We start from the raw sequence: 14,966 nt of genomic DNA on the forward strand, positions 1-14,966 counted from the left end.
AATTGTCTAAATAAATAAAAAGCAACAAAATACCATTAAAAAGCATATAGCACCTAGCACAGTGCATTACAATCGCTACAACAGACAGAAAAAGCATTAAGTGGTCCTCCAAGACCATCAGCAATTTTCAAGTGGCTGTAGGGGGAAATGTTTGGGAACCCCTGTGTTTATTCAGTGTGGAAGAGATTCAGGCAGGAAACCGACATATTTCACCACCACCCACCTATAATTTGACTTGGCATTCATATGTTTATTCCAGCAGGTTACTTTTTTTCCTTCAAAAGAAAAAAACTACTTAAAACAATACTGACATAAAAGGAAGCAATTTTAGATATTGCTAGGGATAAAATTAAAGTTTTTTGTTGCAGTATCATATCTTCTTTAAATATAAACTAGACTACATAATTATAGCTTCCATTTTGGCAGCTAGAGTTATTAAGATTTTATCAGATTATGTATACAGACCAAGGAGGATTCTAACATATAGACAGAGGCAAATATCAGAAAGGTTAATCAACATTACAAGCCTTTCTAGAGAGACAAAAACTGTGCTGAAATTCATAGGTGCAGAAAAGGCAGTAGACTGTGTAAAGATGGTTGTAAGAGTCTTTGGTATGGATTACACGTTTGGACTCTAAACCTCAGAGCTTAAATCAATATAAGCTTCCATCTGCAGGAGTAGAAATTAATGATTGACAGTCAACAAATTACATTTTAGTATTCATCAAGCAATATCTCTTCCATTGGCAGCTCAAAACCTGGCTCCAGAGGACCAGGGAACCCTCTTCCAATGGCTTTATGGGTAGGCTGAAGGTGGGGGGGGAGCACTGGCACTTCTTCCATATGGAGGGTGGACTGGCATACCACCAGCTGCCCTGCACGAACAGAAGCATACTCAGGCAGAAGGATTTTTGGATATAAACTATTAGTAGACATATCATTCCATTAAACATATGGCAGTCCTAATCTAATCTGTTGACCATTGAACCACACTGTCACTGAGTGTTTTTCCATCAAGTCTGAAAGTGTGGAAATCTGTAGCTAAGAGAAGTTATGTCTTTGCCCAGTCTGGGAACGGATAGCCAAGGCCGTTGTCATGGCAGCATCAAGATAGACTGGGAGAGTTCTAGCAGTTATCTGTGTTGAGCTGAGTTTTCTGTGTAATGTCTTTGAACTGAGAACTTCTCTCCTAGAGGGGGGGATCTTAAAGCCTTAAGCCATAATGTCTTAATAAAAGACTCTTAACCTGATCTAATGCATCTGAGAAGTTTCTTGAGCAACTTAACTCCAACGTAACGTATGCTGTTTCAAGCAACAACGCACACACGTCAACAAGGGTTATGGGCCCAGATCCACAGCGTGTTACACAAGAGTAAGTTGCTGGTCTGAAAGGCAGACGGAGTTCCAGAGGGCAGCCTGATTGATCGTACCAGACAGAGGTGAGCAACATGGCTGTAAACCTGTCTGGGGGAGGCATGCCAATGGAAAGATTGACGGAAAAGAATTTTGCCAGCTGGAAGCCGAGGATGAGGGCTTTGCTGATAAAAGAGGATTTATGGGACATTATAGATGGACCCCCTCCGGCGGTACTGACCGCGGCCTGGACGCGTAGAGATCAGAAGGCGCAAGCTTTTATACTTCTGGCTCTATCAGACTCTCAACTTCTACATGTGAGAGATGTTACAAACGCCAAACAGATGTGGGACGTGTTGGAAGGCATTCATGTGCAACAGACTGCGGGATCTAGATTGTGTTTGGCACGGAAGCTTTACCAGATGCGTTTCACGGGTGAGTGCGAAATGAGTGAGCATCTCACGGAATTCAGATGTTTGTTTGCTGAGCTGACGGACCGAGGCGTCGAGCACTCTGAACTTCAGAAGACCTATCTGATCCTGGCTTCGCTCGATGGGACTTGGAATAATATGGTCATGGCTTTCGAAGCCATGCCTGACGGAGGTCTGAACGTTGCGTTTATTGAGGAAAAGCTGACCCAGGAATGGCAGCGGAGACAAGAGGCAAAAAGTGCTGAGGAAAAGCAAAGAGCCAAGCTGAAAGAGGAAAGCAGCAGCAGACAGGAAAACAAGCAAGAACAGCAACCGCTGAAATCTTGTTATGCCTGTGGGGCTCATGGGCATCTTCAAAGAGACTGTGCGGTCAAGCGAAACTCCAGGGATGGCGGCTTGAAGCAGGGAAATGTGAACTTTGTTTGTAAACAGAAGCCACAAACTATAGCACCTGTTGACTGGATTGTTGACAGCGGGGCAAGCCATATATTAATTAAAGACAGGAGTTTGTTTTACACGTCTACAAATGAGCAGGACATTCTTTTAACTTGCGGATGGATCACAGAAGAGGGTGGAAGACCGAGGACTGGTGAGATTTGATAAACTGGGAATACTTTCAGAATGTTTGTTTGTTCCATAATTAGCTCATAATATGTTGTCAGTCAGAAAACTGGTGAATTCTGGGTATTGTGTAACGTTTGACAGAGGAAAATGTTTCGTGCAGAGAAGAGACAAAGTTGTCTGCCAGGGATTCATGACACAAGGGCAGTTTAAAATGACCATAGCTGTGAAGTGTGCTGATGCCTTGAGTTTAATGGGGCGGAAAGGGAATGACCACCAGAGCTGTAAAAAGACAGCGGAAAAAGGCACATAGTCAGTGTTTACTGCTCACATGGAATCTTCATGTAATGCAATCAGGTTAATGACTAAGAGAGTGCAAAGCAGCCGAAGTTACAAGCCACAGGGTAAGAGACGTGGCAAACGTGCACCTAGAGCACAAGAGAATGCATATTTCAGAGTTTGGTGTCCAGAAACACAGCAATTAATTCTGAGCAGAAGCATTAAAGTCTCAGAAAAGCCTTGGGATCAAAGGGAAATGTACCATTGGTCTCACCTGAAAGGTGATTTTCATAGGAGTGGGCCATCACTGTGGGAAATAGTTCCACCTATCGTGCGAAGGCAAGAATGTTTTTGAAGTCAAGACTAGGGACGTCATGCCCCTCCCACTCTCCAGTTCATTCGTAGCGAGTCTAAAAAGAGATATCTAAAAATACAAGAACAAGGCCAACAGGCCCGCCAGGAAAATAACATAATAGTCACATGCATAACAACATGACTCTAACATAACTACATAACATAACAGAGGTAAAAGTCTTGACTTCACTCTTACATTTAAATATAATAGCGTAACAATAACATGTAACCCATTGATAAAATCTCTAGTCATCCTCCAACTGGGAGGGTCGTGATGGCCCACTCCTATGAAAATCACCTTTCAGGTGAGACCAATGGTACATTTTCCATAGGAGGTGGGCCATCACTGTGGGATGTACCAAAGCAACCCATATAGGGAGGGACCACCCACATGTTAATCCTCATTAAGAACCTGTTGCAACACTCGTCTGCCAAAAGATGCATCAGCAGAGGCATAACGATCAATTTTATAATGCCTTATAAACGAGTGTGGGGAAGACCAGACTGCAGCCCTACAAATATCGGCAACAGGAGCATTAGTGGCAAAAGCAGCCGAGGTGGCAGCTGACCTGGTAGAATGAGCCGTTATACTAGCTGGAACTGACAGCTTCAGGGACTCATATGCTAAAGTAATGCATGCCCTTAACCAACGGGATAAGGTAGAATTGCATACTTTATGCCCCATAGACCTTGGATGAAAGGATACAAACAGAGACTCCGTTCGTCGAATCTCTTGGGTCCTAGACAGGTAGGTCTTGAGAGCCCTCCGGACATCTAACGAATGCCAAGCCTTTTCAAGAGGATGGGTAGGATCCGGGCAAAAGGAAGGCAACACAATGTCCTGGTTGCAATGAAAAACTGAATCGACCTTGGGACGGAAGGAAGGATCAGTCTTCAGCACAACAGAGTCCTTATGGAAGACGCAGAGGTGTCGAGCAGAAGACAATGCGCCCAACTCCGAAACGCGTCTGGCAGAAGTGATTGCGATCAGAAACAGGACCTTGAAGGACAGTATACGTAGGGGCACAGTCCTGATGGGTTCAAACGGAGGGCGTTGCAAAGCCTGCAGAACTTTCGGCAAACTCCATGAGGGGAACCGATGGACAGCAGCCGGAGAGCGTAGGGCGACTCCCCTCAAAAAACATTTGATGAACGGATGTGAGGAAATATGATCTCCAGGAGAGGACACTGAGAGAATGGATGACAGAGTAGACGCATGTCGACGTAGAGTGTTGGGTCGAAGTCCCATCATAAAGCCACTATGGAGAAATTGGAGCACCTGGTGCACATTGGCCTGGGATGGATCGTGGTGGTGGGACTGGCAACACTTGGAGAAAGCCACCCAGGTATGTTGATAAATGCGAGTGGTAGATGGTCCTCTCGAGGCCAAAATAATATCAATCACAGCGTCAGACAGTCCAGCTGACCTCAAATGTCTCCGTTCAAACGCCACGCTGTTAGATTGAGCCAAGTAGGGTCCTGGTGCAGTACTGGACCCTGGGATAGGAGGTCTGGCGTTACTGGAAGTGTCCAAGGATCCATCATTGACATTGCCAGAAGATCTGAGAACCACGGTCGGCGTGGCCAAAATGGTGCTATCAGAACCAGCTGTGCCCTTTCGGTTCACGCCTTCCTCAAGGTTTTGGCTAACAATGGTATGGGAGGAAAGGCGTACAATAGACCGTCTGGCCACGGTGTTGTCAGAGCATCCACTGCTTCTGCTGTTGAGTCCAGGTATCGGGCAAAGTACCTGGGAAGCTGGCAATTGCGACTGGAAGCAAACAGGTCGACTGAGAGGGCGCCGAACCGACACTGGAGACGATGGAACATGGCTGGATGAAGTTTCCATTCTCCCGGAAAGACCTGTTGTCTGCTGAGCCAGTCTGCTGTCACATTCCAAATCCCTCTGAGGTGCTCTGCTTTCAGGGATTGTAGATGTTGTTCTGCCCAGACAAAGATGAGGGAGGCTAAGTCCTGCAGAGGACGAGACCTGGTGCCCCCCTGTCTGTTCAAATGTGATTTTACACACGTGTTGTCTGTTCGAATGAGCACATGATGCAAAGGGAACAGAGACTGAAAATGACATAAAGCCAAGTGGACAGCCTTTAGTTCCAGCCAGTTGATGCTTCGAGATTGCTCTGCGTTGGGCCAAACCCCCTGAACGTACTGGGAGTTGCAGTGGGCTCCCCAACCTATGAGGCTGGCGTCTGTGGTCACGACGGTTCTGCGGGGTTCTCTGAACGACGTGCCCTTGGTGTTGAACCTTGGTCCACCAGCGGAAGGAGAGGCGCAGAGTGGGGCTCAAACGAACTTTGCGATGGTTGGAGCTGGCAATGTCTTTTTGAAAAGGCAACAGAGTCCACTGAAGGGGCCGAGTGTGGGCTCGAGCCCAGGGCACAATGTGGATTGTGGAGATAAACATCCCGAGCGCTCTGGCGAGAAGCATGACGTCTGCGGATGTTTGTTGCATCAGGGACCTTGCGATGCTTGTGATGGCAGTGATGCGATCTGGAGCCAGGAAGACCATTGCCTGCAGGGTGTCCAACATTGCCCCAAGATGTAGTAGGCGTTGGGTTGGTTGGAGATGGCTTTTGTCGAAGTTGACAAGCCAGCCGTAGGTCTGCAAAACATTGAGGGTGATCATTAAATGATGATGAGCCAGCTCTTCAGACTTGGACCATATTAGCAGATCATCCAAATATGGGTAGATGTGAACCCCTTGGGTCCGAAGGTAAGCCACTAGGATGAGTAGCACCTTGGTAAATACTCTTGAAGCAGAGGAGAGGCCAAATGGCATAGCTCTATATTGAAAATGTTGGTGGCCTAAGGCAAACGGAAGAAACTTTCTGTGGGCTATGCAAATGGGCACATGGAGATACGCTTCCTTAAGGTCGATAGAAGCCAGGAAGTCTCCTTCATGCAGACTCTCGGTAATGGAATGGAGAGATTCCATTTTGAACCTGCGGTATGTTACAAAACGGTTGACAAACTTGAGGTCCAATACCGCCCTCCAAGATAAATCTCATTTTGGCACAGCAAATAGGAGGGAGTATACCCCTTCCGACCTCTCAGTTGGGGGAACTGGCTCTATCGCCACTATGTCCACGAGGTGATGTATAGCTGTCTGCATGATGCTGTGCCTGGCTGGTGCCCTTGGGCAAGGAGAAGGATGGAATCTGTCTGGTGGGGTTGCCCAGAACTCTATGTTATAGCCATGAGTGAAAAGGTCCCTGATCCAGGAGACCGTAGTAAGGCGTAGCCATCGATCTCCAAAATTAAGTAATCTGCCGCCTATGGGGAGGACGTTAATACTACTTGAGTAGGCGGGGGCCTCCCTTATATGAGGACGATGAGTAGCCCCTGCGCCCTTGGTACTGACCTCTGCCTTGGAAGCGTCGGTTCCAGGAGACCCTGAATGCGTTGGGGTCATAGGGTCTGAAGTCGCGGCCTCGTCCTCCTGGCCGCGTTCCTCGAAAGGACTGGTTGGAACGAAAGGAGGAAAATCGCCTGAAGGGCCTGTGGTCGATGTTCTTGACTGTGGCCAGAACCGGTTTGTGGGCATCTTTTGGATCAACCAGAACTGCCTTTAGAGCTTCCTCGCCGAAGAGTAGAGATCCGGAGTAAGGAGCCTTGGACAGGTTCAGTCTGGCCGCCGAATCAGCTTGCCAGTGGCGAAGCCAGAGGGTGCGACGAGCGACTATTTGAGTCGTCATGGCTCGTGCCCCTAATTGGGTGGCATCCAAAGTGGCATCGGCCACAAAAGCTGCTGTCTTACGTAATTTCAATAGTGCTCTTTTGAAGGCGACAGGATCAGGGTTAGCATCCTCTAGAAGGTCATCCATCCACATCATAGATGCTCTGGAGAAGATGGAGGCTGAAGCGGAGGCACACATGGCTAGGGCAGTGGCCTCGTGATTCTTGCGGAGGGCGAAGTCTATTCGACGCTCAGTAGTATCTTTTAGGTGGGATTCCCCTTCCCTGGGCAAAAGAGATCGTGAAACGAGGCGAGCGATTGGTTCATCTATGCCAGGGACATCTAACTTGGTGGCAAAGTCTGGGGCTAGGGCGTAAAGTCTGTCAGCCAGGTTCTTGAAGCGTCGAGCTTTGAGTGGGTGGGCCCATTCTTCGGAGGCTAATTTGGCAATTGGGTCCGGCACCGGGATGTAGTGTTCAGTAGGTGCAGGGGATTTGAGGACCTTGGCCCCTTTGATAGCTGGGGCGGACGAAGTTGAAGGTGCAATCTGGAGACCAAGGGTATGAAGTACCCTACGTGCTAGCGGTTGATAATCTGAGGTATTGAACAAGCGATACGATGTATCCTCCTCATGATCTGAATAGTCGCTCCAGTCGTCTCCTTCAACATGGTCAGTGAAAGTTGACTCCTCCGCATACGAGGCTTCGTCCGTACATCTGCCTCTGGCTACATCAAAGGGATCTGGTGAGCAGGAAGGATGAGCTTCATGGCACGCACGTTGGTCCATGTTGAGTGGGGGTATGGCAGGAACTTGTGGTAGTGACTGCATTCGTGTGAAAAAAGCCAGCATGGCTTGGAGTTGGGAGAGGAAATCAGGAGACAGCTGCAGACCAGATGTGGGAGATGTATGTGCCTGGTGAACTATTGGAACAGATGTCTGAGGCGGTAAGCCAGAGGTAGGTTCGTTAGGCGAACCGTGAGGGGGAAAGCCAACAAACTCTTCCTCGTCAGAGGCAGTAGCAGGAGAATGGAAAATATCACTTATGTGTGTCTGTGCTGTGGTGGTGGTTGGCACAGAGACATAACGAGGGCGCTTTGGTTTACTATGGCTGGAAAGATGTTTTGTCTTAGCCAGTGCTTTGGCATGTCTGGTCTTAGACGTGTTATGATGTTGTGGCTTGGCTGATTGTGGCATGTCTGGCTGATCTGGCACCATGTGTGTTGATGGTGACATGCCCGGCTGTTCTGCCATCTTATATAAACCTGGGTGCTGTACACTGCCACGGAGGGGGCAGGATGTAAAGACCCGAACTGGCACAGCGTACTACCACGGAGGGGGTAGGATACACTGGCAGATGGCGAAATGCACTGCCACAGAGGGGGCAGAATGCACTGAGGTATCAGCGTTAATATAATATAGGCTGTTTTAGAGTTGGCACACTCAGATTAGTGCTGTAGGCTGGGTTATTGGCTTGTTCACGGCCCCAGAGGGGGCAGGATATACAATATAAATCAGGTTTAGTACAAGTCAGCCACTGATATAAAGCTCCAGCCTTGATAATATAATCCAGCCACTAGGATTAAAGCTCCAGCCTTGATAATGTAATCCAGCCACTAGGATTAAAGCTCCAGCCTTGATAATACAATCCAGCCCACTAGGATTGGAGCTCCAGCCTTGATAATATAATTCAGCCACTATGATTACAGCCACAGTAATGTGTGTAAATCAGCCGTGTAAATTTGTCAGCAGCACATATACACAAACGTACGGATAGATAGCCTGCAGGGGAGGTATCCGATAATAAGGAGAAAAAAAGGGCGGGAAATTCAAAATCAAAAAGAAAAAATGGCGCCCGGAAAAAAAAAAAAGAGCGGGGAAAAATGGCGGAGAGGGAAGAAGCAATGGCGGCCGTCGGAAGCGAACTGGGGGAAGGGCTGCCCAGCACGGTCTCGCCGAAAACCGCAGTAGCGGCTCTAGAAAATCCCCGGAAGGAAGCAGGTAGGGGAAAAACGGCAGCCGCCGCAGAGAGAGCCGCCGTCGCGGTCTGTAAAGCCCTTCGCAGTGGGATTTAAGCCACGTAGCGAGGGCGATCTGAGGCAAAGGAGTAACGGCGGGAGCCGCAGCTGCAAGCTCCCGCTGAGATCGGATAAGCCGCAGCAACAGATCAGGGGGGGGAGAGAGGGTCAAAAGCGATCAAAAAAGAGAACCGCAGCCGCGGTCACTGAGGGAGCCCCCTGGCTACGGATACGACAGAGCCGGGGGGGGGAGGGGGCTTGAAACTGCCAAAACAAAGAGAGCCGCAGCCGCGGTCTCAGAGGGAGCCCCCAGTCAAGGAACTAAAATAAATGGAATAGCTCTGAGGAAAGGGCGAAGAGAGCCGCGGTCTCTAAAGGGACCCTCAGTATGCTAGACACAGAAATGGAAAAAAGGCTTTAAAGACAAATAGACAAACAAATACGAGACTTAGCTAAATGCTATGTGAAATTCCAATCTTGTTCGTACGAAGGCAAGAATGAACTGGGGAGTGGGAGGGGCATGACGTCCCTAGTCTTGACTTCAAAAACATTCTTGCCTTCGCACGATAGGTGGAACTATTTCCCACAGTGATGGCCCACCTCCTATGGAAAACAGTTGTTCTTACAGGATCAGATGACACACAAGCACAATCATTTAAGCCAAATCTAGACATTAAACTGGAGGGCACACATATTCCACTCAGAGATGCGTTAAATGAGCTCATTTGTGGGAAACGAAGGTCAAAGAAACGTAAGGCTGAGGAAATGGAATCTCCTGCGCAGGCTGTGCCAAGCACAAGCACAGATGGGGGGGGGGCAGAGACAGCAGAAGCCCTAGTGCCATTAAGACGTTCTACAAGAGTAAACATAGGGAAACCGCCAGAAAGATATACTGTGGGGGTAATTACCAGTCCTGGAATGCATAAACTGGTGGAAATGGATCCTGACACTTTGTATTTGACATGTGTACAGCCAAAGTTTGATTGAATAAAGTTTTAGCTAAATGTGCAGAGATGTTCTGAACTGTACTGAAATGTAAGCTGTATTGCAAGATGTATTGTAGAAATGTATTATTGTAATTGTTGTAATGAATCACAGACATGATGGGAAAAGGGGGGGATTGTTGACCATTGAACCACACTGTCACTGAGTGTTTTTCCATCAAGTCTGAAAGTGTGGAAATCTGTAGCTAAGAGAAGTTATGTCTTTGCCCAGTCTGGGAACGGATAGCCAAGGCCGTTGTCATGGCAGCATCAAGATAGACTGGGAGAGTTCTAGCAGTTATCTGTGTTGAGCTGAGTCTTCTGTGTAATGTCTTTGAACTGAGAACTTCTCTCCTAGAGGGGGGGGATCTTAAAGCCTTAAGCCATAATGTCTTAATAAAAGACTCTTAACCTGATCTAATGCATCTGAGAAGTTTCTTGAGCAACTTAACTCCAACGTAACGTATGCTGTTTCACGCAACAACGCACACACGTCAACATAAATCAATATAAGCTTCCATCTGCAGGAGTAGAAATTAATGATTGACAGTCAACAAATTACACTTTAGTATTCATCAAGCAATATCTCTTCCATTGGCAGCTCAAAACCTGGCTCCAGAGGACCAGGGAACCCTCTTCCAATGGCTTTATGGGTAGGCTGAAGGTGGGGGGGGAGCACTGGCACTTCTTCCATATGGAGGGTGGACTGGCATACCACCAGCTGCCCTGCACGAACAGAAGCACACTCAGGCAGAAGGATTTTTGGATATAAACTATTAGTAGACATATCATTCATTAAACATATGGCAGTCCTAATCTAGCTTAAGAATTCTGTTAGGAAACAAAGAGTAGGAAGTGAGTTAGAAATGTAAATACTGCTGCCCAAGCCTTCTTAGTAAAGTACTGAAAACAGTAATAACCAGGGCTGTGGAGGTGGAGTCAGAGTTGTGGAGTCGGAAGCAATTTTGGGTGGAGTCGGAGTCAGTAGAAATGTACCGACTCCAACTTCAAAATAAATTTTGATTGACAATTTTTTTAAAATATAAATTCAAAATGTCAAAGAAGCTTCCCATGAAGTCAGCTGTAGTTGAGCCTTTCACCATAACTCAAGATGGAAAACATTTTGTGTGTCAGTGTATGACACAGGACCCATATGAAGACAAATGCTGTGATGCCAAGATCAGCGCATATTCAGGCAGCGATAAAAATGCTCCTATGAGAGCTTCCAATTTAAAAAGACATTTACAGCCCTTTCCGGGGCTGTGGAGTTGGAAGCAATTTTGGGTGGAGTCGGACAGTAGAAAAATAGAGGAGTTGGAGTCAAAGGTTTGGCATACCGACTCCACAGCCCTGGTAGTAACAAAGACCTGGAATGGTATAGCAGACTATTCTGCTGGCCAGTGAGGGTATAAATTTCCCAATTACATATAGCCTTACTTTAGGTATTTAAACCGTAACATTATATCTGAGTTATGAATATAAAGAAGAGAGGGATTTGGAGAACAGAATTATTTATACGATCAGTTGCCAACTTTTATTTTCCAGATCAGCAGCAGCAACAACCAGTACTCATATCTAAAGTGAACAAACCTAATGCATAAATGCTTAAGAATTAAAGCCCCCTAATGGGACTGAACCTGTTCTAACTTATCGTATATCCATAGAAGACTTGACCTTACCATTACTATCAAGATGTTTCATCCAATCATGTAGTTTAGGATCCAGTTCTTTAAGCTCACTTAAAACATGAACAAAAATTCTTGTCTTCACTCTATTATTTTTGTCGATTAAGAAGTTTATGAGCCGATCCATCACTTCAATTGATGTCAGACAACTTGATGAAAACAGTGCGTAGTCCGTTTCGCTAATTACCCACCATGAAAGCAGCTCATTAAGAAGTTTGAAGGCATCATGAACACCTCTCTGTATGTTTGCAGCATTTTGCACAATAAGCTGCAGGACTGTATCCTCAACAAAATAATTCTTCTTAACAACACCAACAAGACCATTCACCATGACTAAAAAATAAAAACAAAACAAAGACTGTAAGTCTCTACTGATACACACAGGGCCCCACAAAGAAATAAAGATATTCTCAAAACAAGGATTCAGTCATATACCTTTCTCACACTCATCATTTGATGCAAAGTTTGCTGCATGAAATACGTCTGCAAGGTCTCTTAGCGATAGCAAAACAGCTTCTTTCATGAATTTTCTCCTTAATTTTCGCTCTTGTTTTTTTTGTAGGTTCCTAGAACTGATAAAGCAATCAATAGTGAAGCCTCTTAGTTCAAAAATAATTGAATAAATTTATGTCCCACCCTTCCTCCCAGAAGAAACCCAGGGCAGCAAACAACAAGCAATAAAACACTAAAAAAAAATATTTAAAGCCACCTTAAAAACAAAACATCTTTAAAATGTTTTAAAAAATTAAAACACATTTAAAGTATCTTAAAAAACAATTTTGATACATATACAAACTGGGATAAAGTCTCTACTTAAAAGGCCTTGAAAAGATAACAGAGATGGCACCTGTCTAATATTTATCATTTTGAATATTTAAGGGAAGTGAATTTCAAAGAGCAGGTGCCACAACACTAAAGGTCCAACTCATTATCTAACTCAAATGTAAAGATCAAGACTAGCACTGTCTCAGGGCCTGTTCATATTTGACAGCAGCCCCCAAGAGAGTCAATCAACTGTGTTGGTTCTTCAATAGGCTGCATAAATCATAGCGGATACATACATAGCTCCCACATGAAGACGGAATTCAGTGGCAACCCTCAAGTGAGGGTCACCCCTAAATGTGAACTGACCTTTAAGTATCCAAATATATCTTCAGGGTTGTATCCAGTGGAGTCCTTCAAGCTGACAGAAGTCTCCTGTATCTAATGGATGAGGCATGGAGGCTATTTTTTGCAAATTCCCCCTACCTCCTGCAATGCTCCCCATGTCCCTCAAATCTGTTTCAGATGGTTTGGTAACCTTTTGGAACAGACTGGGAGGTAGTACAGGTGGCTGGGTGAAATCAGCAAAAAAAAAATCCCCCTTTCAGCTGGTACAAAGCCAGATCAAGAAATCTTCCATTAGTGCAAAGAACACCAATGGATAAAACCTAGTCTCCAATTAACATGTACTATAACTGTAAATGAGTACACTACTTTGTAGTCTAGCTATTTAATCACATTAAACTAAGAACAAAGCAAGGTCACTGAAGTGACAAGAGATATAGGATTCTGACCCCAAAGTGCATCAGAATAAGCAATGGGAACTTCACATCTGAAAACATCAATGTTCACTATATGCACCCTATCTAAAACAAATGTGATTATGTTATTCCTACAAGGAGTTATCCCCACTACATTCAACAAAATTAAACATGCCTACTTTTGTGCTTTATCCCATATGTCATGCTTTTTCAATAATTAATGTGCAGACTTGACAATCAAGAACAGAATAAGCGGTAATAGTATTTCAATTTCTAGCCCTAGGACCCATTCAAAACAAAAAGGTATAACCAAATAAAAATCCAGTTATAAACTAAAGGCACAGCCTGTCACCTGACATGCAATGTGCCAAGTACAATGCAATTGCATTACTGGTCATTATGTTAAATATGACATCCACAGGCCCTGTTGCCCTTGCATAGGTCATTCATGCCCAGAGGGCAAACAGCCTGGATCACACCAAGTGAGACATAGCCACCATGCTCTATGATCAGTACCCAGAAGCCTCTCATTCTAGGAAATGGGTGTTTTTCTGTGAGAACACCCTTTTGTCCTCTTGTAGTTCCACTGCTCTGAAACGAACCGACTGTGTTACTTGAATAGCTAGGAAACTTACCTCGAGCACTCTTGTTTAACAATGGGTTTTGGAGGATTCTTGGTTTTTATTTTATGTTCAAACTAGGAGAGGGAGAAAAAGAGCAATAGCTTCAAAGAATTATTTTTCTTAAAAGCACATTATTAGAACTGCAGAAAGAAAAATGATACTATTCTACCATTCGGTCAAAGCACATCAGTATAATTTATCAAGCAATGTATCAAGTTTTACACCAAATGTTGAAAATCTTTAGCCAGATGTCTGATATTTAAAGGTTTATTTTCCTCTAATCCCATTTTTAGACTATCCATGCTCCGCTTTTTTCCTCTACTCCATTATCTTTTGCTGACTGACTTCCAACAACTATTGAACAATTAAATCCACCAGAGTATGAAATAGAGTAGGGGTTGCCAATCTGTCAGGTACGTGAGTACGGGATGGCAGTCTAGACTTTGGTTTAGGGCTAGAATTGTGGGAAAACTGGGTTCTTGTGTTTTTTACAGCTGTGTGGTAGGCAGAAATGCAATAGGTCAAGCCTCTTCTAGTAAGGAAACAATAATGGGGAAAATTTCACTATGACTACTTTCTAATTTTGTGTTAAGCTGTGCCTCTGTGGCAGCCATTTTGTGACTGGTGTCACCAGCACACTCTCAAAATCTTAAATGTGCCCTCTGGTCAAAAAAGGATGGCGACCCCTGAAATAGAGCCCCCTGAGCAGCATCCACAGTTGCATTAACTCCTACCCCACAGAAAAAGCTAGTATAAGATCCAACACCACAGGTCAGTTCAGGTGCAATATTTAAGGCTCTCCTAATTGAGATTAGGAGCAAGCTACAGGAATATACCCCGCCTTCCTCCCCACAACTACTCCCCTCTTTGGAGTCAATTCCCACTCCTGCCTTAATTACAGTTAATTGTTGATGCCACTGTAATAACATTAATTTTGGTTTTGAAGGGAGGGATGAATTTGCTCTGAAGAGAGGAGATCAGAGAGGAGGGAAGGAATACACAAACTTGCCTGCTCTCCCTCTTTTGATCATGACTGGGCTGAAGGGAGGTGGGAGGAAAGTTTAAATTATTTCCCCTCCCTTCTAGTGTCCCTTACCCAAACAAATCTGCTGTAGAGGGTTGAGGGGACCCCCAGAACAGCATGGGAAATGTTACTGGGGGATGCAGGGTATGGGGATACTGGCAAAAACTATCACCAGCCTCTCCACAGGAGAATTCTGTTGGCAGAGAGCATGAGACTCTCTTCCATTTATGGAAAAGCTGGTGTGGATCCATTCCTATGTCTGCAACAGTAGTGTAATCTTACAGATGCAAGTAGTAACTTTTTATTTCAACCAAGATTTAATTAACTGTGTGTGTTGTTCATATATATATATATATATAATATAATATATATAGATATATAATATATAGATATAGATAGATATAGATAGATATAGATAGATATAGAGAGATATAGATAGA

General features: G+C 45.0%; 1 protein-coding gene across 1 annotated transcript in view; it reads right to left on the reverse strand.

Moving 5' to 3' along the window:
- TTC3 (tetratricopeptide repeat domain 3) overlaps nucleotides 1-14,966 on the reverse strand; it is a 111,398-nt gene that overhangs the window by 35,539 nt on the left and 60,893 nt on the right. The window contains exons 25-27 of the mRNA XM_061627678.1: nucleotides 13,515-13,576; nucleotides 11,792-11,928; nucleotides 11,351-11,689 (exon numbers count right to left, since the gene is read on the reverse strand). Coding sequence (XP_061483662.1) covers nucleotides 11,351-11,689; nucleotides 11,792-11,928; nucleotides 13,515-13,576 — 538 coding nt within the window. The remainder of the gene's footprint in view (nucleotides 1-11,350; nucleotides 11,690-11,791; nucleotides 11,929-13,514; nucleotides 13,577-14,966) is intronic.

The sequence above is a fragment of the Rhineura floridana genome, chromosome 5 (genome assembly GCF_030035675.1).
Source record: "Rhineura floridana isolate rRhiFlo1 chromosome 5, rRhiFlo1.hap2, whole genome shotgun sequence".
NCBI classification, from domain to species: Eukaryota; Metazoa; Chordata; class Lepidosauria; order Squamata; family Rhineuridae; genus Rhineura; species Rhineura floridana.